The following is a 24,676-nucleotide window of genomic DNA, read 5'->3' as shown; positions in this document are numbered from 1 at the left end:
TGAAGAGGAGTTTATTGGTCTCTCCAGCCTTGTGAGTTTCTACTTACTCAAGGCAGGTAACAGTGTTTGCCAGATACAGAGTGAAGAATGCTAACCTCATCTACTTCATATGCTATGTCCTGCTAAAAGGATGACAGAGTTTGTCAAGTTTATATGATATATACTGAATAGCTTCCCTGAAAATGCACCATTTTAATCATCAGATATCATATCAATTAGGACTTATGTCAAATAAAATATGAACTTTAACAATGTCAGTCAATTTAAATGACTTCTCTACCATCTTCCTCCTTCCCTCTCTTTAGGAGAGACCATGAGGAAGATGTCCAGGGGTCCAACTGCTGACAGTGTATAGGGACCAAAGGTGTCTTTGGGCTACCTGAAAGCACACTCTAACATGAAGTTACACTCATAGGAAAATATACACAGGGTGTAGAGACAAACCGTCTCAAACTATTTGGTACTTATACAGTCTTAAATACTCCAACTATTTGGTACTTTTAGAGTCTTAAGGACTCAAACTATTTGGTACTCTTATAGTCTTAAGTACTACATTCAAGGTGGGACGGTGCTAAAAGTGCTGGCCACGATGCCCCAACTGACTCCTACTTTCAGGATCTCATCCTCTTCTGGCTCCCATATAACAAACACATGCTGATATGACTACCACAGTCAAGAACGTCATTCAGTCCATGTGCTATTTACTGATAAAGAGGATGTTTTAAAAGTTTTTCCTTTGTAAAGATTCTCAAAGCTCTACCATTGGTCTTCACTTGAGCTTAGTCAAAAGGGCCAGGAAATGATCTACCCTTGATCTTAGTGGCCATCACTTGAATTCCGCTGGCAGTTTGAACCTGATCTCCATCAGAGAATCTCTCTTAACCTGGTCCTGGCTAGTTTGATGTCAACTTGACACAAGATAAAGTCACCTGAGTGGAGGGCACATCATCTGAGAAGATGCCTCCATAAGAGCCACTGTAGGCAAGGCTGTAGGGCAGTGATTGATGGGGGACAAACCATCAATTGTGGGTAGGTATATCCCTGGACTGACACACACACACACACACACACACACACACACACACACACACACACGATCTATGAGGAGCAAGCCAGTAAGCAGAGCTCCTTCATGGCTTCTGCATCAGCTCCTGCCTCGAGGTTCTTAGACAGTTTGAGTTCCTGCCCTGGCATTCCTTGACGGGCAGTGCAATTCAGATTATGCTTTTGGTCATGGTGTTTTACCACAACCATGGTAACCAGAACTAAGACACCCTGTCCTTAATACTGATGTTCTCTGCTGCAGCACCAGCTCCACTGGTCCTCTTCTGCTCTGCCTGAAAATACCACCCATCGGCATCTTCAACATCCCTGAGATGCTGATTTCCTTATTTCTCTTTCTGCCCCTCAAGATGGAAATATATATCATGTTAGATGACCTACAGACATTTAAACTCCTCTACAGAATCATTTATCACAAGCCTCTGGTAAATATGTCCTTTCTGTTTTTCCTCTTTTGGGGAGAAAGAACTCACATGCTACGTCATCCAACCAGGGGCTGGGGTCTGCTTCCTAGCCCCCTTCTAATGTTCGCTTGATCACCAGGCCACGATGATCCCATAACTCAGCCCTTCCTCTACCAACTTTGCTTTGAAATATTGAAAGGTCTTTGCTTTGGGAATATTACCACACATTTCATCAGACAGTCTGAAATTACCTTAAATAATGAGTCTGACCAGGTGATAGTGCCTTTATTTCATCCATTCTCCATACTATGATACCTGGCTAATCTTTCTAATATATACAGAATGCCACATATTTCCAATTTCTGGTAGTTAAACTTCTTTAAGACTCTTTATCATTGATAGCATAAATTTAATCCTTCGTGTCTCAATGGGATGGTTACCATCTCATGACTACCCATGGAATAACTTCCCCATTCACCAAATTCTCTAGACTCCTATTAAGTGTTCAAAATGTCAGGATCAATTCACTACAGAAGAGTAACTGTCAGTAAACTGAATGCCTAACACAGAAGTCACCACACAGCGGTGAGGGCAGAAGTGGCCAGTGTGTGCTTGGCTGGCTCAGTTGAACTGTATAGATGGGCACAATAATGTCACCGTAGCCAAAGGCTACAACACACAAAGGTAAGCATCGAATTTTCCAGTGGCTAATGTGCAACAGTCTTGATAGTCCCAAACTATTTTCATATCTTTTTGAGCCTTTTTGGTTAGGAGGAAAATCGACATTTAACAACCCTAAACCAAACAACCCAAGAAAAATCTACTGAGGCCTTGACTCATGATGCAAATTAAGTATCTCTCAAGAGCAGGAACTATTTGAACTCAAAGTGTGTATGGTTGGTTTCACCGCTATCACTTTAGGGTGGGGTCCTTCTTCATCCCCTCTGACCTGAGGAAGACAGATCCCTGCCTGTGCTTTCCGCTCAGTGATCTGACCCTGGAAATCTACCTCACCATGTCCTGCTGTGAATGGCACATTCACAGCAGTGTGGTCCATTTAACTCTTTCCTGGGTGGACAGTTTTCACTTACCAACAAGATCATGAGCTTCCTGGAAACCAGGTCTGTGATATCCCATATCTTGCATAATATCTAGTCAGTTAAATGTATACACAAATGAAAAAATGATTTTCTACCACTCCAATCTCTCTTCCTAGTCATTTCTAGATTCTTACAAAGCCAAATCCTAGATCTCTATCCATTTTTGAGACAGAGTTTCATGAATCTCAGACTGACCTCAAAATCATTATGTAGCCAAGAAAGACCTTCAGCATCTGATCTCCTTGCTTCCACATCCTGAGCACTAGCATTATAAAGCATATGTCACTTTGCCCAATTCTATGTGGGGCTGGGGGTTGAACCTGGGCTATTTGTGCATGCGAGGCAAGCATTTGATCAGACTCCTCATATCCCCAGACCTCAAGCCAATTCTCTGTCTTAATGAGAGAGAAACAAAAGCAAGCAAGCAGCAAGCAAGAAACAAATTTTCTTAGTGTATGTTCAATATGTTTATGTCACTAAACTAACATTATAAAACATACTAGAGAAAAAATACAACACTTTGGGGATCAGGGTGTGTTTTATGTGTCTTCATCTACATGTTCGTTTGACTATTATTTTGACCTTTCTTCTTCATGGCCCATTCATAATAACAATTTGAAAGATCAATTAATATTAACAGAGCACTGAGAGGATTCATTGACGTGAGCAGATGTCATAACTTTTGCCGGTTATTAGTGAAGTCCTCTGCAGGCTGCCAGTCAGGCGCTATGGTGACGTACATATTCCCAAGGCCCTGGATTGTACCGGAAGCCTCATATGTCCCTCAGCTGGTGGGGTTTGTGGTTGTGGGGAATGTGTAGCCTAGATATTGGCATGCCATTATAGGAGACCGAATACTGAAAACACGGACAGGTCGGGTACGCAAACCACAGTGAGGAGAGTTCCCATTTCACTTCTCGGGACTACGGAAAATATTCAAGCAGGGTCGGATCCACATGGAGAACCACTTACCCACGACTTGCTGGCTCCTTCACTCTGATCCAAGGTGCCAGGAAGTGAACAATATTTTATATAAACACTGAGTTGTCACAAAACAATCACATAACAGCATCACATGCTCAAAGGATTCAAACTGGGTGCAATTTAGGACTGTCTGAAGAAAATGTTTATTACAGAAATGTGTAGCTCTTAAGAATTTGTAATCAAAACCTCAACTCTGAGGTATACAGAGGCGTGGTTACTATTAGTAAAATAAAATATGACATATGCTAAAATATAGCATATGTGTGTTCAGGAGCACAACAGACTGAAGGAAATCCCAAGAGTGCAAATTAGAAAAGAAATAGGAAATTAGTAATTACCCATTTACCTATTAATTACCTATTCACAGTCATTAGTAACTTTCAACAGATTAAAATCTAAGTGGAAAAACGTACAGTGTGGTAGACCTAGTAGACTATGTTTTATTTACCACTGGACTGAATATATTCTGGAATATTCCTTAAACATGCAAATCATGTATAAATGCCTGTTTTACTTTGTCTTTTAAAAAATCAGGAGCTATCTGACAAATGATCCCAGACATTAACTCAAGCCGTCAAATACACCAATTTATATGTACTCAGCAATTATTGCTCATTTTCACTCTTACCTTGACCTTTTTAGGAAAAAAAAAAAACCAACACTACTATTCAATGCTGACTCTGCAATGTCTTGGGAGAGTGTCAGAGGGACATGCCATCCCCAGCGTTGCTGGCCTCCTCCCTCCTCCTTCGCCTAGCATCTTTTGCTGGTCCATGCACAAGAAAACACTTGGGCCTACCTGTGATAGTGATTGCCGGAGCCTGGCCATCTGTGTGCTATGGCCTTTGTTGTGGTCTTGCTCGGAAACCATCTGCTTCAGCTTCTCCTTCTCTATAGCGATGCTATTAAATGCAGACTTCAAAAGAGAATGCACTGAGCAGGGAGAAAAGCGAGGAACAAACAGTAACTGTAGCAGAACGAACACACAGGCTGTCAACTTCTGGACACTAGCTGGTAGGTGTTGAGACATTTTCCAGAAAGACTAGGTTATGGTCTGACTTAAAAAAAAAAAAATCAGACCTTAGGGGGAAAAAAAACCCTAGCCTTAAATAGAATCATCTGAGTATCCATACTCTGAAAAAATATGCAACTGTAATTAATTAAAATGGAAATTTTTATATTTCATGCCAGATGAGCCAACACAGATTTGGAAGCAACATACAAAATACCAACATCAATTCTCAACATCAATACTTAGAAATTAACTTACATCTCAAGAAGGAAAAGAAAGCATGTTTTTTGTCATGTTTGATGGTAATATTTAGAGCCATTCTGTTAAAGTGTCACACAACTCAAGAGTTATTACAGAGTTATTTCCACAGTGCACCCCCCCACCCCCAAAAAAAGAGCATTTTGTGAATCCTGTCAACACAAACCGGACAGTGGACCCAGAAGTCCTGACTGGCTTCTTTGGCGTGGGAAACGATTTGGATTAAAAAGCAACCCTGGCTTTGCTTTGTCAGCAGTGAGTGTCTCGGTGCCAAAGGTGCTTTGATTTAAAAGCAACAGCAGGAACAACGCTTCTCTCCATTGCCTACATATTTAACAAGTTACGTTGGTAAAATCTGAGGCAGTCTTATGGTTTGAACCACAAAAGGTTGAGCTAAGAATTCCTATTTTTATATTAACAGTGTTGCAAAAATGCGTGAAGTCTTCCAAAATAGACTTCCTTTTTTGAAAAAAAAAAAAAAAGCTACGCCCCTGTCTCACAATCTCTTAATTCATGTGTAACAATGCACCATCAGCGGAAAGGAATTCCATCAACAGCTGGAATTAATCCCACTGTTGACTTTCAAAGTTCCTCACAGTGCTCTTCCAGAGGCCAGTGAGGCACGGAGCTGCCGTTTTTGTCCCCCTTGCATGGAGGGTCTGTATGTCTGCTGAGAAAACCTGTAGTTTTAACAGAGGCTTTCAAAGTCTGGAAACTTGAGTTTCTTGGAAGCTTCATAGTTAAGAGCATTGCCTGCTCTTCCAAAGGTCCCAAGTTCAATTCCCAGCAACCACATGGTGGCTCACAACCATCTGTAATGAGGTCTGGTGCCCCCTTCTGGCCTGCAGACATACACACAGATAGAATATTGTGCACATGATAAATAAATACTTTAAAAAAAAAAAGACTAACCAAACAAAGCTCTGTTGGGGTGCCATCGAGTTTACCCTTCCCCTGTGCTGTGCTCACCTACACACTCCAACTGCTGCCACCCCAGCCCAGAAGCAAAGGCACTGGCTCTGATCCCGAGCTACACGGAATACCACTGGCTCTGATCAGGATATTAGCATCCAGTTTAACAAGGCAATTAAAAATGCATTTGTGAGGAGTTAGGAAACAGTATTAATTGACACATCCATAGAGAAAAGTAATAAAACGATTATTTCAGGATTATGAAATTGGAGTCACATCTGGTTGTGCCGTAAATATCGGACACAGGAAACTCAAGGAGTGGCACGGTGACCCGGGCGTCCACCTGGATGTCATAAAACAACGACCTTCCATCCAATTCGCCACGGCCTGAGAAAACACCTTGCTGTGTTACCTTTCTGTGCGATCAGACAAAATTCTTCTTGTAGCTTTGTATAATCCGTGGAACTTTCCAGAGGGTCAGTGAGGTGACTAGGAGGGGTCTGGAACTCGGTATCTGCACAGAGGTTGGGGTTGGAGGAATGCAGACGCACTGGGGACATGGTGGCGCTGAAGGGAACCTGGAAGGGAAGGTGTAAATTATTCACGTGTCCCCATGTCCTGTTCCACCATCCGCTACACAGACAAGGTCCCTCCTATCCTTATTCACTGCTTTCTGATGGCATGCGTGGAGACCCTCAGTCCTCACCTCATTTATTTTGCAAGCAGTGTAGGTTGGGGAGAAGGGGTCTTGTTTCTGATAGTTCAAGAATGCCCAAAACTCTCCGAGTTTTCATTCTTACAAACAATAATAACTATGGAATGAAAAAGCAGACCTCTGACCTGAAAAATAAGTGACCTCTGACTCATCCTGAAAAGTAAGTGGCAGGGAAAAGAAGCCTGAACCTTGATGCGTGGACCTGTTCTCATCCTGAGGGCAATTTATGTTCACTTGTCTTTGAGCCTAGGCAGAATCCTGATAAATATGTAAAAACACACTTGAAGACTCACTTGGTCTACAGACACCAGAAAAAAAAAATAACAAGTTTATATTACATATATTACGTACACTAATGACTCAAGCCATCTAAAGGTATACTCACTAGAATATATATTCACAGATTAAACCTGTGCTGTGAGTCACGGCCATTGCCCTGGTGTGCCGCACACTATACTGATCTATAACAAACGTGGTTTATGAGCCTGCCACCGGCGCAAAGCATTAGGTAGTAAAGGTTGCATTACTCTAGACCATTCCCGATGGCTACAGGAGCTTCCCTGCCTGGACTGCATCTGGATTGGCCTTGTGCTGGGTGAAGGCAAAGTACTTTCTCATCCCTTTTAGAAGGATCAACCCAAGGATCACAAATGCTATTGGCCAATCGTTCTTGGAAAATGGAAATGCTAATTCTTCTAGCAAATCCACCAGAAGTGACTTTTCCCTTCATCTTAGGCGTTCATTCAGTTGTCCTGAGAAGCCATATTGTAGACTCTACAAAACGTGAATTTTCTACAATTGAAATGATAACTCTTTCTCCCTGGCGAATTTGTGTATTTCCATAGGAAAAAGGAGGCAAATCTTGGCTTGGGCATGGGGGTGGGGTTTTAAAATGCTTAATTTTAAATGTATTTTTTTGTTTAAATTTCATGGATTTGGTGAGATAAGATAGGAAAAAAAGGATTCTCTCTCTCTGTCTCTCTCTCTCTCTCTGTCTCTCTCTCTCTCTCTCTCTCTCTCTCTCTCTCCCTTGCTCTTTTTGGATAGAGAGAAAAAGAAAATCTGGCTTCTGGGCAGCACTAGCCTGGGGGCCCTGCTGATGCAGCTCAGCTCTGCCAGGGAGTAATCTCTCTGGAAAGCTACCAAAGGGGAGACGATGCTACTGAGGAAGGAAGAGAACTGGAAACTTCCCACTAACAAGTGTCTTTGCATACTGACACACATTCTCGGAGGCATTCAGAGGGATCTTTTATTCTCAGCAGGGACAGCAGGGACACTGTGCTGGGAGATGTCAACAGCTGCCTATCTTGTCAGGCTCAAACTTCTTCCCATTCCAGATTTGAGTCAGACAAGTTAGGAAGGAGTCACTGGAAAGAATGGGATGCGGGTGTTCCCTTACTCTGGGGACCCCTGTCTGGGGTACTTCTGTGCTAACGATGACAGAGGGCCTTTGGGAACACCTAAGAGAAGCATGGGGTCTGTGGAAAATGATTAAAGGTAGACAGAGGAACATTAAGAAACACAAAGGCCGGTGTTTGGGTTTGGGAGATACTGTGTGTTGAAGGTCCTGGGAAAGTTTCAGGTCACTCAGTGGTAGCGAGTTTCTTGTCATCAGTGATGACTGGGAAGGGAGCTGCCACCAGCTCCTTGTGCTTAGAGTTGAGAATCCTCAGTGCTAGATTTGGGCCTTTCTCTCTGCTCAGGAACAAACCTCAAGGCTTCCAGGGAGGAAGCCTGGTTCTGGAACTTTCTGATACTAGTAGCTGTAGTATGGAGTGGAAATGTTAGGGGATGCCCTGAAAACTCACCCACAAATAAGTCAAAAGAGAAGGGAATTGTAAGGAGACCTGCTGGCCCCAAATATAGAAAAGAGCACTGGGAAAGAACCCCAGTGTGTCCAACAACAATAAGTTTAGAGGTCTTACTCAACAGGGGTGAAAATCCCCTGTTCGTATTCTGCAGTTTGCATTCAGGGATATGTTTGAGGTACTGGAGGCTTGGGGAGCCTTGGTGTTGTTCCATAGTTGGGGCCAGTGTTTCTGTGTTTCCAGTTTGAAGTTCTATGGGCTTTGGCTAGTGGAGAAAGTGGGTCATTCCAGGGGCAAGTGTTAAGACCCAACAAGAATAAATTTTGGAACCGTCTCCTCAGGTATAAAGGTCACTCCACTCCGGAAGCCTGAGTGGAAGGGGATAAAACTGACAAGGATTCTGTGGAAAGATTCTAGACCAAAAGAGCTTCCTGTAAGATAGGGCAGGTTCAAACGTGGGGTAACCTTCCGTGTTGGGAAGAGGAGGGGCACTAAAAGAAACAGGGAGGCTCAGCCAGGCCACTGGAGTTGGGGAGGGGGCAGGGGGCAGTGGTGGATACTCCATGCCTCTCAGGATAGAGTCAGAGTACAGACCCAAGCAGGTTAGTAGCCAGCCACCCCAGTTATTTCCGTAATTATTCCAAGTGTTGACAGTACCCTTTTTTCCCACTAGAATCAAAGTTATTTTTATAATTCCTGTGGTCACAGCTGGGTTGGGATGTGGGTATTAATGTTTCCTATTTTAAAGAGCCTTTTCTTTTGCTTCCAAGTCAAGAAAATACAAACCTACTCTAAGCAAAGGGGTGCTAGCCCTAACTTTATTATTTTCACTGTCTGCATCTAAAGTTTAAAAAACCAAGCCCAGGAAAAACACAATCACCCCCCTGCACGCTCTTTTGGAAGGGTATCAGTGGAAGAAGCATTAGCCTTCTCACAAGGTAAATGAGTTTGGCTTTCCAGACTATGATGTTGTTACTTCTCTAAAGATCATCTGGATTTCTCTACTTGGGTCCTTTAACTGGTTAGACACATCTACTGTCAGAATCTGTTATTGAACCAGGGGCAGAGACTTCATTAATCTGCACTTAAATATGTCCGCTGCACCAGAGTGCAATTTCAGGAATGACTTGGTTCAAATATTTGTAAAACTATCAACGTAGGCGTCTGTTCCCTAATTAATTCCAAATCACTGGTTGTTTCAATAAGCAAAAGTAATTCTATCCCGTGGTTTGGCTGAGCACTTACGTATCCCCCCCCCCCCCCGAGCTGACCACGAAGTAGAAAACCAACAGCCTCCACACCAGGAGCTACTCTGCCGGGCAATCAAAACCTTCTCATGAGTATTCTTAGCAATTCCAATCTGCAAATATAGCCTAATTTTTGTAAGAATAAAATTGTAATTAACTCAGAAAATATTTAACAGATAAAAACTAGCATACATGCTTACTACGAACTCGGGAATCTCTTATTTTTAAAAGTGAACAAGGTCTTGGGATGAATTAATATTATGATTGACTTTTATCCGGCACATGATTCTGTGGGGAGCTGTTCTGCTTCCTACTCTCTGGGGGACGGTCAGGATTCTTTACCCTATTGTCCTAGGTCCTGCTATTCTTTCGTTTGCCTCTTAGGGGAACAGTCCTCTACACACGGATTAGACACCATCTAACCCTGTGTGTGTTTTAACAACAGCCCTCTACACACGGCTTAGACGCCATCTAACCCTGCGCGTGTTTTAACAACAGCCCTCTACACACGGATTAGACGCCATCTAACCCTGCGCGTGTTTTAACAACAGCCCTCTACACATGGATTAGACGCCATCTAACTCTGTGCATGTTTTAACAACAGCCCTCTACACACGGACTAGATGCCATCTAACTTTGTGCATGTTTTAACAACAGCCCTCTACACATGGATTAGACGCCATCTAACTCTATGTGTTTTAAATTTCCATACTATATTTCCAGTTTCCAGGTCAATATTCTTTCTAGAAAGCGATTTTCCTTGCTATGTTTACTTCGGATTCATGCAGAAGTGATATGAAAATCCATATTCTCTTATCCCCTCGCTTCTTTCTCACAACCTTCAAAAAAAAAAGGTAGCAAAAGTTCTGGCGATCAGCATGGAAAAATAAATAAATAAACCATCTCAGGGCCCCATATTCAGTTTGTCAAAATTAGTTAACCTTAGTTTCCATCCTTTCTTCCAACAACAGGAGAGGAAGAGGATTATGAGCTAGCTCTCCCTTTACCAAAACCAGCACCCACATCCAATGGCTGCCATGCAAGGCGAGCCAGAGACCATTGGAAAGTAACGTCAGCTGGGCAGGCCACAGGTGATGCTCAACACAAGGGTGGCACCGCCCCCACAAAGTCACCCTTGCACAAAGGTCCTCGTTTGAGATCGAAAGCCACTCACTGTGGTAGCCACTGCTGCCGCTAGCCTCTGCCGGCGCCGAATTGTGTTGAACTGGCCCTTCGCAGGTGGCCCTTCCTGACAGTGAATGGGAGAAGAAAAGGGGGTAAAAACATGGGGTGGGGATGAAGAGGGTGGGATTTATGGGGGGGATGAAAGATAGTCAGACAAAGAAAAAGGGAAGTTTTAACTGTAATTGACTTTTCTTTAAAAAAAAAAAAAGCATTGGAACAGGTCAAAGGGACATTCATGCCACAAGGAATGTTCTTTATTCTCACTGCTGACCCCTCAAACATTGTGAATCCACCTCCTGAGTATCATCCCTGCCCCCCAAAAGATGGAGCACTATGAATGAGCACATTAATGAGGAGCCTGTGATTCTAAGGCAAAATGAACGTGCACACCGCTTTTGAAACATGGGATGACACACTGTATGAAGTCAACAGGCATCCAAAACGGTAGTGAAGAAAACAGGCAAACTCAGGGGAAAGTAATTATATAAAATGTAATGGCAAAAAGAATGCATTCAAGGAAAAGAATAAGGGAAGAGAAACAGGATTCTTCAACCCCTTACTCAACCTCCTACCGAAAAGACTGCTGGCAGGGACTCCGTATTAGCATGAGTGCTGGGATCTTCAGCTTGAAGAGTTTCCCAAGGTGGAAGCCAGGCATACTGGATTGGGGTTTGGGGCAGCTAGGGAGCCTTTAAGTGCCTCAGTGTGTGGGGCCAATGCCTAAAACCACCAGTTATGAAAAACAGCAAGCACAGGTTTCATTTGGTAGCGTGCAGCTATGCACAGGCCTGATGAAGTCAAGAGGCAATGGCATCCCCTTCTCATGTTGTCTCAGCGCTGCAAACCCTGGCTCTTCAAGACTGGGGACAATAAACACTTCTACTTCCAGTTAGCCAAAGTGAAGTTTCTCAGACTAGCTCAACAACTTACATAACAGCAACAAAAACTCCAGGACTACTTTCATCTGTTTGGAATGACAGTTTGAATTCTCACATCTCCAATTCTCTCAATATTCCAAATGACTTTCATATTTTACTTCACAAATCTTTTGCATATTTATATATGTCATATACACATAATCTATTTTCTACAAAATCTCTATACTTAATGTAATAAAAGGAAGGACTCATCTTCGCATGTCAGTATAATTTTGGAATGCGAGACTAAGTCAGATTCACATGAATGATGGGTAACTTGATTGGCCACTATGTACCTCTTCCTACTCTACCTAATTCCTCCAGGATCTAGGACCGATTATCTAACTTACTCTATTAATAACACAGGGCCACAGAACTTCTCTTCTATAGCACTTCTGACTAAATACTATTATTGATATTTTTTATGAGAACCAGAAAATCAGAAGTTTTGGGAGTCCTGGATGCCTATTTTCTTAAAAGATGCTCCCCACAGAAACTTTGAGACAAATGCTTACTTTGTGAGTTACACAGCAGATTTCTGAAAGCAACAATTCAATGGTATCTAGCTCAGATATGACCAAACAGGTCTAACATTTAACTTTTATCTTCAAGAAAGGTGAGTCATCTATCCTACCGAGAATAAGCTACTATCCAATGTCCAGGGTGACATGCTTCATTTTCTACTTTCTGCAGTCAACAACAACAACAAAAATAACCTATCTTAGAATTCTTTCAAGATGACAATGATTAGAATGATGGATGTGAAGTTCGATGACACAGTATCAACACGAATAATGATCACCACCCAACTACCACCGCCACACAGCCCAGCTTCCTTCACAATCGGCTCACGACCTAAGTTACAAACAACAGAAAGGGAGCTACCATGGCCCAAGGATCTCTTCTTGGCTGCAATAATGGTCATCCCGGAAAGTGAGATGATTATCACACAAATACTTGGCATCATCAGATGGAATTCTCAAAATCAAAAAGCTTTGGGAATAGGAAGGGGAAACCAGCAAGGGCGAGAAGAAAAAGGGAGCCGGCATCTTAAGTAAATGTTATGTCTTTCTGTAGGCAAAAGACAGTGGAGTAAAGCTGTTTTTGCCTGTAACAGACATTGCTGGGTGAACAGATTCAGCCCCAACGGGTGTGCATGTTGAAGGGGCTCCGGTCCTCTTCTGCTTACACAGAGACTCCTGCCAGCTCTTGGGAGACCTGCTGCCTTAGGCAAGCAGAAATCGTTGTGTGTGTGTGTGTGTGTGTGGTGGGGGTGATACCAAACTCTGAGGTACTTCAGTCAAATGATACACACTTTAAGTCCAATTGGAAGGAAATGGTCTCTAGGGTGATTAATAGCTTCCTGTCATCCAAAGTCTATGTTTCTACTGAAAACTACATCCGTTCCTCTTGGGCAGGCAAAGGGAGTGTGGGGATGAGGTGATCTCAGATGCCTCTTCTAAATCAGAATCATAATTCTGGGGCACTCCTTGGTCAGGCAAAGCAAGACAGCATCAGTGAAAAATTCCAAGTCTCTCAAAGATCTGCCTGCTTTTGCACTGATTTCTTCCACTCAAACAATCCTGATGAGTTCTCGGCACATTTGTTAACCAGAACTATAGTCTGTTTCCTCCAGGGGGAAACATAGATCAACTGGGCTTGTGGTGGGAATCCTGACCCCACAGACAGCCAGGGGCATTGTGCTCAGACTTGCTGAGAGCTGGTCCACTCAAGACAATGGCCGGGAAGGGAATCTGCTCAGTGGTGTGCGCCATGAAACCTGATTAGAATAGTATCTATCCCAAGCGGGCATGCACTTTGGGTTTTAGCATTCTTCAATTCTTTTATTTAAAGAAAGGGTTCTTCCGGTTGCAAAAATGACTCTATTCTCTTAGACATGAGAACATAAAGGCTGAAAACAAACACAACTTATAAACTCAAAACAAATGACAATGTTGCAAGTTCCCTGTGAGATCATTTGGCCCATTTCCCCTTTAGCACAAATTTTATGAAAAGAATGGAAAACACATAAAGTATGTTCTTCCAAGGAACACGCAGAATTCCATTCATGGGCTGCAGATATTTGAAATAGAAATGTTACTGCGTAGTGCTTGTGAAAATTTATTATGAATTACATCAAATTAGAAAGCACACCAGCGGTTTGTTATTGACACACTCAGAGTGACAATACAAAGAATGTTGTTAAATCAGCCTGCATTAGAGGAGAATTAAGTTTGTTAATTATTCAGAAGAAATGGGAGAACATTGAACAGGAGTTACTTTCACCTTTGTGTTAGGATCTAAATTCACTGATAAAATTTTTTTAAAAAATCTGAAGTCTAATTTTAACTGTGCAGGTAAGCAATCATCTTACACAGCTAAGGTAAGAATAGTAGAGATTTTTGTCAAGATTTGAAAGTAGTATCATTTATGACATAAGGGGTTTGGGGCATTTACCATGTTCTGTATCACTGAAATGCAAAGAGGATCAAATCTGAAAATTTACAACTATTTATTGCAATTAAAATTTTTACTTCAAGTAAATTTATCATGAGCGATGGAGATTTTAGTTCCAATTTTAGAGTGATCATTGTAGGCCAGATATGATCTACCTTTGTAATTACAGAATTTCAGAGTTCAGACAGAATTCAGTAATCAGTAAATTATTTCAATAACCTGAGCAGGAGCAAATAGAGTCCAGAAAGTTGAACAGAAATACATAAATTATGAGGCCAGAGAATCATAGCAGCCACACTGACTCCTATTGTTCTGATTTTTAACCTAAAGCACCCCTATATAAACTTTGGACAGGGTTCACCCATGAAAGAGCCCTCTGACGCTGAGACTACATAAATGAGCCCACACTACAGTCCACTGGCTTTCCAGTTTTGATTTTCAAGTGGCTTTCTGTCTGGGTTTTAATGCTTCAAAGGCTGTGACTGAGGATGGAAATCCAATCATGTGGCCAAATTGGATCATCTTTACTTTTCAAGGTTTTTGGACTTAGGTCCAACTAACTAAAACGAATAATTCCATGTTTAGATGACACCAACTCCGCAGAGCACAAGCTTTAAAGTGGGTAAGCTATTCCTTCAACCTCATGCCCAGGGGCTCATCTGGAATGGATACAGATGTAGCACTTTAACAGTGAATGAAAGCAGAAAGGGAAAGGAAAAACAAAAGGCTGTACCTGCAGTTGGATTTTTGTATCTTTGCTGACACTTTTTGTTCTCCAGCGTCTGGTGACCCGCTTGTCTTTCTTTGAAATATCTACACAGTTAGCCTACGTTACACAAATAGTTAAAAGCAACAGAGGGTTATTAAGTTCACACACACATGATAATGCACACACATAGAGCCCAGAAAGTTAGTAAGGAATCATTAGAACCCTAAAGCAAGCCAGCCAAAGAAGAAAGACATTAATACTAGAGCCAAAGACCTCTCTACAACTGACCTGTGAAAGTTATATTTCTAGTGAACGAAAATGAAAACCAGATTGGAGATTGTGAGCATCTTTTCTACACTAAAAGATGCTCATACTTCCAAAAGTTCTAGAACTTAAACTTCAAAGCCATCATTGTACATGGGGGAGTGATACAAATATGTATGTCCACAGTAGTCTATAGTACATTTACGGATAAAACACTGATAAAATTCAGCCAGGCGGTGGTGCACTCCTTTAATCCCAGCACTTGGGAGGCAGAGGCAGGTGGATCTCTGTGAGTTTGAGGCCAGCCTGGTCTACAAGAGCTAGTTCCAGGACAGGTTCCAAAACTACAGAGAAACCTTGTCTTCAAAAAACAAACGAAATTGATAAAACTCTTCCTACTTAATACAAAGACACCAAACTTCAAGAGTATCATGAAGAACTCCAGAGGGGCTGGAGCCATGGCTCGGCAGTTGTTCTTTTATAGAGGACACAGGTTTGATTCCCAGCACCCGCACAGCAGCTCACAACCATCTATTATTACTCCGGTCCTAGGGGATGTTCAGGACTCCACAGCCACTGCACACATACGGCGCACAGATAGGCATGTAGATAAACACAGATACACATTAACTGAAGAAAGAAAATGACTTCAGACTATAAACCATAGATTGACGTTATTATAAACATTGCAATGTTCGTCTGAGTGTGGCTCTTCCCTTTTGAGTGCCCACCTCGCAAAGTCACAGGACAGTCCAGGAAGGGCTTACGTTGGGATCTTAGACCTTGTTACTGGGTAGTCACGTTTACCTGCATGTCAGTGAAGTTCGGGGCTGACTGGGTCCTCTGAAGTATCTCCAGGTTTTGCAGGAGCTTGCTAAGTTCCACAAGGTTTGACTGACAGTGTGCAAGATCTAGGAAAGACAAAAACGTCAGAACTGCGTAGAAATGGCGGAGACAATATGAAAGGGGCTCAGTCCACACTGTGGTAGGTACGATGCGGTCGACGGGTGGGCAGATCTGTATTTCTATAATGGTGATGCAGGTAACCCAAAGGGTACCTTGCTCGGGGTCAGACCATGGGAGCCACTGGCGGTGAGAGAGTTCCAAACCCATTCTTACCACCTGCGGCTGTGAAAGTCGATGGTTTTAACCTGTCAAGCTGTGTGTGACTGCTTTCCTGTCTCCACAGTCTGTCTCATGGACACTCCAGAGACTTCAGCCGTCTTGTGGTTTTATTCCTAGGGGCTGTCTACTTGTTCCTCTAAAATGGTTTGCAAGGTGGCTGTCTGGAATTTGGGTGGGGCCAAAGTCAAATTCAGTAAAAACAGAACAGAGTAAAAATCAGTTAAACACATCTGTTCTTCAGCTCACTAATAATGTGGCAAGAAAAGATTCCTTTAAAAATCTATTGTAGATTCTTACTAATTTGAATTTCATCACTACAGAAAAAAATATGTTCCAAGAGCCAAGTAATTTCCCCATATATTGGTGGCCTGGATTCATATAAGTCCAGAAGAGTCAATCCCCTTTACTGTTAGGATTATAAATCGGACACACAATGGGTTCCATAAAACGCTATGTCTTCAAATTCAAACAATGAAATAAATACGAAATGTTCCCTTTTTGAACTGAAACCCATCTCAGGAGTCAGCTTGCTCCACGGCAAATGGTCGGTATAGATTTTTTTTTTAAGTACAGCAAGAGATTAGGGGAGGGGGGAGTGTTCATGGTTTCATGGTTTGAGAGCAGCTTACAAACGAGACTCCACCCTGTCCCCACAAGGTTTAGATGATTGGCAGAAAAGTTTTAGCCAAAACGAAAGGTGGAGGAGGGCAAAGAGGTTGGGAAGAACAACCATCCAAAGGCACACAGCAGGACATATGTAAATACATCCATGTTAAAAGCAAAACAAAACAAAACATAACAAAACAAACAAACAAACAAACAAAAAAACCAGTTGCTTGAGTCTACAGAAGGCGGCCAGGTTGCAGGGGTAGGTAGGGCCAGAATGCTGAATGCACTGGCTACTAAATGCTGAGACAGGATTTTGGAGTAACACCCTAGAGACAGTGAAGAGCCCCAGAAGGGAGTCTGCACAGTTATTTTAAGGTCTACCAGGCTTGAGTGGGCACTGTGTGGCGAACAAAGCACCGACCTTGGGATTAGTGAACTGTGTGCTGGCTGCCATCCCAACCTCCCCACCGAGGCAGCTCTAGAATCTCGGGCAAATGTCTGGACCATTACAAATTGCATTTTCCTCATCCGCAGAGTTCAGAAAGCGAACAGTACCTATGCCTCATGGCTGGATGCAACAGAATATTAGCTGCTAAGTATTGGCATAGTGCCTGCAAACAGGCTCACAGGTGATGATTTCCCATGAGCCTTTGAGAAGGATGACTGAGCAGGAGACTAGGTAAAGTAAGGCAGTCAGGAGGCTGTGTGACTACCAGGGACAAGAAGAATGGCCGGTTGGGGTCACGAAGATAGGGATGGATGTCAGCAAAAGGCTGGTAAGGATAAGGACAAGACTTTGAACTGGCTGTGTGAACGGGGGGGGGGGGGGTGAGCTGGGTGCAACAATCACTGACGTGTGGGGCCCAGGTGTCGACACAGCCCCTGGGGGAAACCCATGAGGCGGGTAGGGTACATTCCTTTCAGAGGCGTGCTTTGCAGTGAGAAGGTCTGAGTTTGAATCCTGGGTCCTCTTTTGCAGCTACAGGGGCCGGGCTGAGATGGGGGAGCATCTTGAAGACGATCCTCAGCACAGGGGAAGCTGGGCAGTCTCTAAACACTGCAGGAATCTACAGGGCTTGCTGAAACTGCTCCGCCTCCTCCCACAACTGGAAGTTGTGAGTGGTGAATACGTCCCAGGAAATACTTTAATGAGATGTCATATGGACATGATCATGAATCTAAAACTTCTTTTAAATCATAATTTAACATGCGGACTAAGTTTGGGAGTTTGGTGTCTCAGAGAGTTGAAAAAATGCACATTTGGAGTTATTACGCTGGTAGAGTTTTTTAAAAAATGGTGAGGCCACCAGGAGGATTGGCAGATTGTCCATGTTTTCCTTTGTAAGTGAAAAAAGTCAAAAAGTTACATAACACCTGTTCTTATTATAATTTCATAAATAAACAAAATTAATATTAAGTTAAATTAAGTCAGTTGAATCTTACTAAACTCTCTCTGCATTGCCCTTCTATTTTTTTGTCAGTTTTGTGGGTCGAATGAAACTGTTTCGGAATGGAAATGGTCTGTGGATAAAGCATGGGGCAATGGGTTCCGCTGAGGAAAGAGAAAGTTGTTGAACAGCCCAGGATGGAGTGGACAGGTCAGAAGACCCCAAGGCCTGTCCATGTAACCCCACTTCCAGGTAAGTCCAGACATGCAACCCTGGACCCTATGGTTTCCATCTGTGCTGACAGGGAACAGAACTGTTCCGTGGGCAGTACGACAGCAGAGCAGGGGGTATGGAAGGGACCTAGGGAGGAGGCAGCGTGGAGTCCAGGACTAATGGGGGAGCTCTTCAGGCCGCGAGGGACAGGTCAAGGCAAGGTCAAGAAGGAGCTGGTAAAGAGATGGAAAAAGTGGAAGAGCGTGGAAGCCAAGGCAGGAGAGAAACTCAGACCCACTTGTGAGGAGAAAGATCTAGAAGATATAAGACTAAGAAAAAGGAAAGGCCAGGTCACTCGGGGAGGTGAGGCTGGAGGCTGCGTTGTTTTGATTTCCACCAGCTTTGGGCTTGGGAGCTCACTCTGAGAGCCCCCCAAGGCAGGAACTAACCTTCCGCACACCTATCCATCTCTTCGGAGTCCTGCAGCCAGGCCGCCACTTTACTCTGCCCCGTTGTGCAGGTCGCAGGGAGGCTGTTACTGCATGGTAGAGGGGACTGCCATGGAAAACTGTTGGGCTGCATCTACACGCAAAGAGATGAAGGGCACAGTTTACACACGTGAAGGCTGAGTTCATGCACGCGAACAACACTCCATCTGCTAGCTCCCTCATCCGATGAAGAAAACAGTGTTCAAAGAAATCGTGACCCATCCTCACGAGGTGGCTAGAACTTACTCAGAAAGCTGTATCTGATACATACTGTAGGGTCCTCACTACAGTCTCCGGGACTCATGGCTAGAGGTCTCTCCTTCCCAGATCCTCCCTGTACCCTAGTGTGTGATTCCTAAGCTCACTACCCACCAGAAAGCAGCCTAAGGATGCTCTGAAAACATTCAGAAGACTATATGAAAGGCCTTCTTGCCAAGTTGTCTAGAGCTGATAGCTTTCTCATGAAAAGGATTTTTATGTGAACTACAGCTGAACAAAAAATGCAGATACTAAGGTGTACAGCAAACAGCCACATAAACAGAGATTTGTTTCGCAAGGAAGGATATGGCTTTAAAGCTGCATTTGACTCGGATACTCACTGGCAACTGATTCGGCCTCTTCTGAATGATAAGAAATAAATAATGCACACAGTCAGCAAACCCAGTCTTATTTATTACCTACACAGGGTCACAAACCAATTAACACGCAGGAGTCTCATAATTCGATATGTGGAAAGCAGGGAAAGGGACAAAAGGCTCTTTACTGCATTTTGATAAATGTAATGGAAATCACCCAGGGAATCTGAGCTCGAAGCCATGCCACTTGCAACGGGAGAAACAGGCCTTTTGTGGGAAGCAGAGCTGGAGAGTGTTCTTATTCCAGAGCGAACAGCGAGGGGAGGGATTTGGTTTCAGTCCCCCAATCTCAGATATCACCCAAGTTATTTAATAAATAAGACAAGAGACAGAAAGAATGCATCTTTTATCAACGCTTTGTGCCAAAGATACCAGCCGAAACTGGAAAAACCTAAGAATTAAAAATTAATGTTTTCTTTTTAAAGACCTGTTTGGGATACAGTTCTCATTAAGTTGGGACTAACCCAGATTCATCCCATCCTGTGATGAAAACGCAGGCGGCCCAGAGAAACACAGGGACTATCTTGGAGACCTCTGAGACCCCAAACCCCAATCCCCCTGGCTCGTGACTTGTTCTCCGTATTCCCAAAACTGGTTAGTGTTTCAGCCAACCTCATTCCTAGGAGAAAGGCCATCCGACAGTCTTTATCAGGAGTGCGACCACAGGGAAGTCATAGATCGGGTTGCCTTGTGAAATATAATGATTAGTGGGTTTAACTTATACACTAGTATTTTCCATCAAATAACAAAAGCCAAACATGGTAGATGCCACTAAGTTTGATAGGTTAGATCTGGTGTTTCTCAATGAAGTTCTCCAATGCTATGTAGGAAGGAAACTATATAATCTAGGTATTATGGAGACTCCTGTGGAAGCAAAGAGAGAAGGCAGACAATCCACTGAAATGTTTTGGAACCCAATCAGCTTCTCTGACCTCAGTTTGGGGTACCAAGCATAAAGCCACAACACCCCCGTGCAATGCAACCCAAGGACCAAATCAAACACAGAAACAGTTGCTTCCCAGCCTGTTGCTGTAACCTTGACTTTCAGACAAGAAACACCTCCAGCATTTCGGCAACACAGGCTGTGAATCTTAACACAACCCAAGGAACCACAGACTCTCTTGTCTGTGTTTAATGACAGGAGGTACTGCCTTTGGAAACAGCTGTGTGGCCACGTCCCGGGATAGCGATGTCACGTGTACGCATGCAAACACAGCCTCTGTGACAGATTAGAGAGGAAGGACTGTCATATGCCTAACACACTTGCTCACTGAAACGCCACCGATACCACGGGACCTCTCCAGCTGACCTGCATTAACTCCGGGAGCCGGGGGAGGGGGTACCGAGCCGCCTCTCTCTGGGTCATGTATACATTGTAGCTCAAAGCACTGAGCTTCGCCTTCAGAAATTTGGAGTCTCTTTATTACTACCCAAGAATTCCCAGCTGTTGTCTAAACAAATGTTTGCTCTACCTCCCAAGATTCCCAAAAAAGCCACACATACATGACGTGTGTGGTCCACTTATGATAAAGGAAAAATAACTGAAAAGCTTGGTGATTCACGGGTCTGGCTCATCTTGTGATTAACTCAGCACCAATGTCACTTGTCTCCTGGGTGTCAGGCTTAGAAAATCATATTCTCTTTCTGGTGTTTTCAAGGACACACGGCGACGTGTGTGTGTGTGTGTGTGTGTGTGTGTGTGTGTGTGTGTGTATTTCTAAGCGGTTTCCAGGCTGACTTCTCACAGCACGACGTCATACCTTTCCATCCACAACAGAAACGTTAGCAGCCGGGGAGGACTCGGCTGTCGAAGCTGCGGGGAAGATGTGGAAACTGGCATCTCTTGGCGATCGCACAATCTCGTTCTGACGGTACAGGCGGTGATGACGCAATTTGGAGACCCAAGCATCAAACCAGTCCTGGGATTTCACCTGGAACAGGAAGCAAGGAAAGACAGCTGTGGAAACCGTCTCCTGGCTGCCACGGGCGAGGGCAAATCGCATCCCCCGCTAAGGCCAAAGGCCAAAGACAATTTCACCTTCAAATGATAGATGTGCTCCTCCGTGTCAAGGTCTATTCTCCGAGCTTTCTTTTTAATTGACATGACAGACAGTCCAACATCAATGCTCCCATGGACCTTCCCCTTTTGGATCTGAAATCAAAAGACTAGTGAATTATGAATAACACTGGAAGGATATCTGGGCTGGTGTGTCTCTGTTCTGAACTGAGGGGAGCCCAAGGAAAATCTTAACTCACTTATGGGGGTGACTACATTCTTTTTAATGATGAGAAAGTGGCCAAGGTCTGAGGGCAGTTAGGCTGTCGTGATCACACCGATTTCAGCATGCAGTGCTACTCCTCTTCCTCTATTTTGGGCACAACTAGTGATGTCAGCTCTCCGTGATTCCAGATCGCTTAGCTTCTAGCTCCTCTAAAGGGCAACACCAATGAGTCCCAAAATAATCACTTTTGAACCGTGACCCAGAACACCCATGAATCAGCCGGATGGCAGCTGCTTGCATAGAGTTGGGCAGCTGAGATCAGAGATCAGGGAGCAGCTGGCCCCCTCTTCTGACTGTCCCCAGCTGACCAAGGACATAGCCGGTTCCATGGCAGAGGGGCAGACAAAACTAATTCTAAGCCCTTAGTTTATTGCCCTACACCACACGATAGGAGGGAAGGAAGAAACTTGGAGAGTCTAGTGCAAAGTACTTCTCAGCTATTAAGCAGAAGCAGTCTGGAGTAATCTTAATGAGTTGGAGTTCTCAAGACAAGAAGGTGAATGAACACAGGTTAAGTACAAAAGATTTTTTTAAAAAGAACTTTGACAAGAACAAGGAGGGCTTTAAATTTCAAAAAGCAAAGAACATGGAATTCATTTCAAAGAGTAAAGAAAAAAATAGTTTCTGAATATTCTCTCTAGGAGAGAAAGGGTGATATTATTAGTGTGTCACTTTTAGGCTTAAACTTCTGTTTAAAAACAGTTAAATACCCATGCGCTAGTTTGAGGGTTTTGTGCCATCTTGAGTATAAGCATAAAGCACACCTGCTCTAGAACCCGCAGAGTTGGCAGCTTGTTACAGGCACAGACACGCAGGAAGCTGGTGACTATGGCACAGAGCTTGCCCAGTCACAAGTGTTTACTCACTTCAAGCGGGAATTCTAACTGGACCTGCAAATCGTGTCCTTGGAGCTACTTACGTCGAGTGGAGCCTTTGAGTACTTCAACAGTCCATTGTCCAGGACAAAGAAGCGCTGCAAGAACCAAACAGCCCTAGTTACTGTTTGCACTCAGAATTACACAAATATTCACAAGCCCAGGTCCCAGGGGCTTGGCGTTCAGCTGCTAACGTGTTTGATGACTCTGATACACGGACTCAGTGCATCTGGCCACAGTCAGAGGTCAGTGGGTCTGCGTTCTAGTCAAATGACTTCTCGCTAGGGATGGAGTCTCCTCTCCATGGTCTGTATTCACCGGGGGAGGTCTAGGGACCTGCAGCTGAGACTTTATAAATGAACTGCTTAGAACATTTTAAGAATAAGGAAAAAAATAACCTGGAGAGATTATGGCAATTCTGTAAAGATTTCTATACTATTCTGCAGGGAAGGAGCTAAATTTTGGATTTCCCCCTGGATACTATGGAAACTTTCTAAAAATTCTCATGGCTCTTACAGGAGCCATTACACCATATCCACTACTAATAAATTGCCTACAAGGCTTAAGTGACCTTGGCAATTTGCATGTATTTTCTCCTTGGCAATCTGCTTCTATATTAGTAAAAGAGATTAAATATTATTTCCAAGATACCTTAAGAATAAAAAGGAGGCTCCACCTCTAGCTGGTAGCTGATGGTTACAAGGGCAGGAGGATCACGTTTTCCTTGGGGCTGCGGCTATTGGTCAACTGCTCACGTTCCAGCCAACAGTCCCAGGGAATATACATGAACAATACTAAGAGGATCCGAGGAAACAGACATATATTAAATATATTAAGATAAAAAGGAAGCTGGTCGATGGTGGCGCACACCTTTAACCCCAGCACTCGGGAGGCAGAGGTAGGCGGATCTCTGTGAGTTCAAGATCAGCCTGGTCTACAAGAGCTAGTTCCAGGACAGGCTCCAAAACTACAGAGAAAACAAAACAAAACAAAACAAACAAAAAACAAAAGTAAGAGGATGTGTTGAGGTACTCTGGTGGGGGTGTGTGCTGGGGTGCTCTGTGGGCAACTGTCTGCCCTGAGGTCTGCTGACTACAGACTGAGTGAGTTTGCCATTTTTAAATTGCAAACACTGAAGAACTGTTTGCTGGTTTTTTTTCTGTGGGCCGTTCAGTAAAAGTCGAACAGCTCTCGGGAGCCAGCCACCCTGTCTGTGGGCCCTCTTCCAGCTCCGCACATGTAGGAAACCCCTCTGTGGCTGGAATTTATTCTGCTGGAACATTTCCATGGGACGTATGAACTCATAGCTGCTGAGACAGCGGAACATCAGGTCCCCAAAGTCACCCTGCCTAAAACTCACAAAGGGCCACTGCCATCCCTGTGTTTGGGATTCTTGAAAACAGGTGCCTGCCAGAATAAAAAAGGGCCACATTAAACAAGCAGTTCAGTTGCCTATAACTGGGGCATTCAGAGGGGCTGGCGCCTAATCAATGCTTAGCGGTATTAGGGAGAGGAGGAAAAGCACTGTGGGGTGGGTGCTCTCTCGTCTTTATGCAAATATCCAGACACACAGTCCAGAAAGAATCCAGAAAGATGGCAGTCCACAGCCATTCCAGTCAGAATGCCAAATGGAACCTAGCAATTCATTTATTTAAAATGGAGTTTTGGCCTGTTTTTTTTACTAATTTTAAGTTTCTGTTAAAGAAGTTTAGCCAGGAATAACTTAAGAAAAGTCACAGGAAAGCACCACGTAAGGTTACTGGTGAGGAGACAGACAGGCAGTGGCAGGTCTACAAGGAATCACTGGCTGGCCAAAATTCAAGTTAGAAGACTGGAGAAGGGAGGAGGGAAGTCCTTGGTGTTGGGGTAACATTATGGGCCGGAGGGAGAGTTTCTGACAAGGGAAAGCTGTATTCGATGAAAGCCCCTTTGGCTGGCTTCCATCCTACTCTGGAGACAGGTTGGGGCGGCGTTTCTCTGCCTATTTCTTTAAGGAAGTTGCAATCCATAACCTCCGTGCTTGGAGC

At 43.7% G+C, this 24,676-nt stretch overlaps 1 protein-coding gene across 11 annotated transcripts in view; it reads right to left on the bottom strand.

The window, feature by feature from the left end:
• The window catches only part of Osbpl6 (oxysterol binding protein like 6), a 157,941-nt gene that overhangs the window by 26,474 nt on the left and 106,791 nt on the right, over window positions 1–24,676 (bottom strand). For 2 of the 11 annotated variants that reach the window (XM_041639740.1, XM_041639745.1), the window contains exons 6-14: window positions 22,694–22,747; window positions 21,531–21,644; window positions 21,253–21,423; window positions 18,819–18,951; window positions 15,842–15,945; window positions 14,795–14,887; window positions 10,677–10,751; window positions 6,145–6,310; window positions 4,350–4,483 (exon numbers count right to left, since the gene is read on the bottom strand). In XM_041639740.1, coding sequence (XP_041495674.1) covers window positions 4,350–4,483; window positions 6,145–6,310; window positions 10,677–10,751; window positions 14,795–14,887; window positions 15,842–15,945; window positions 18,819–18,951; window positions 21,253–21,423; window positions 21,531–21,644; window positions 22,694–22,747 — 1,044 coding nt within the window. Of the gene's footprint in view, window positions 1–3,538; window positions 3,563–4,349; window positions 4,484–6,144; window positions 6,311–10,676; window positions 10,752–14,794; window positions 14,888–15,841; window positions 15,946–18,818; window positions 18,952–21,252; window positions 21,424–21,530; window positions 21,645–22,693; window positions 22,748–24,676 lie in introns of those variants that run through there. The other 9 variants (XM_041639743.1, XM_041639748.1, XM_041639739.1 and 6 more) reach the window with 8 other exon arrangements.

This window comes from Microtus oregoni, unplaced genomic scaffold (genome assembly GCF_018167655.1).
Source record: "Microtus oregoni isolate MIOR12 unplaced genomic scaffold, Mior012 000060F_ref0000265, whole genome shotgun sequence".
NCBI lineage: Eukaryota > Metazoa > Chordata > Mammalia > Rodentia > Cricetidae > Microtus > Microtus oregoni.
Note: the sequence above shows the minus strand (reverse complement) of the source record. Positions and strands in the feature narration are given on the sequence as shown.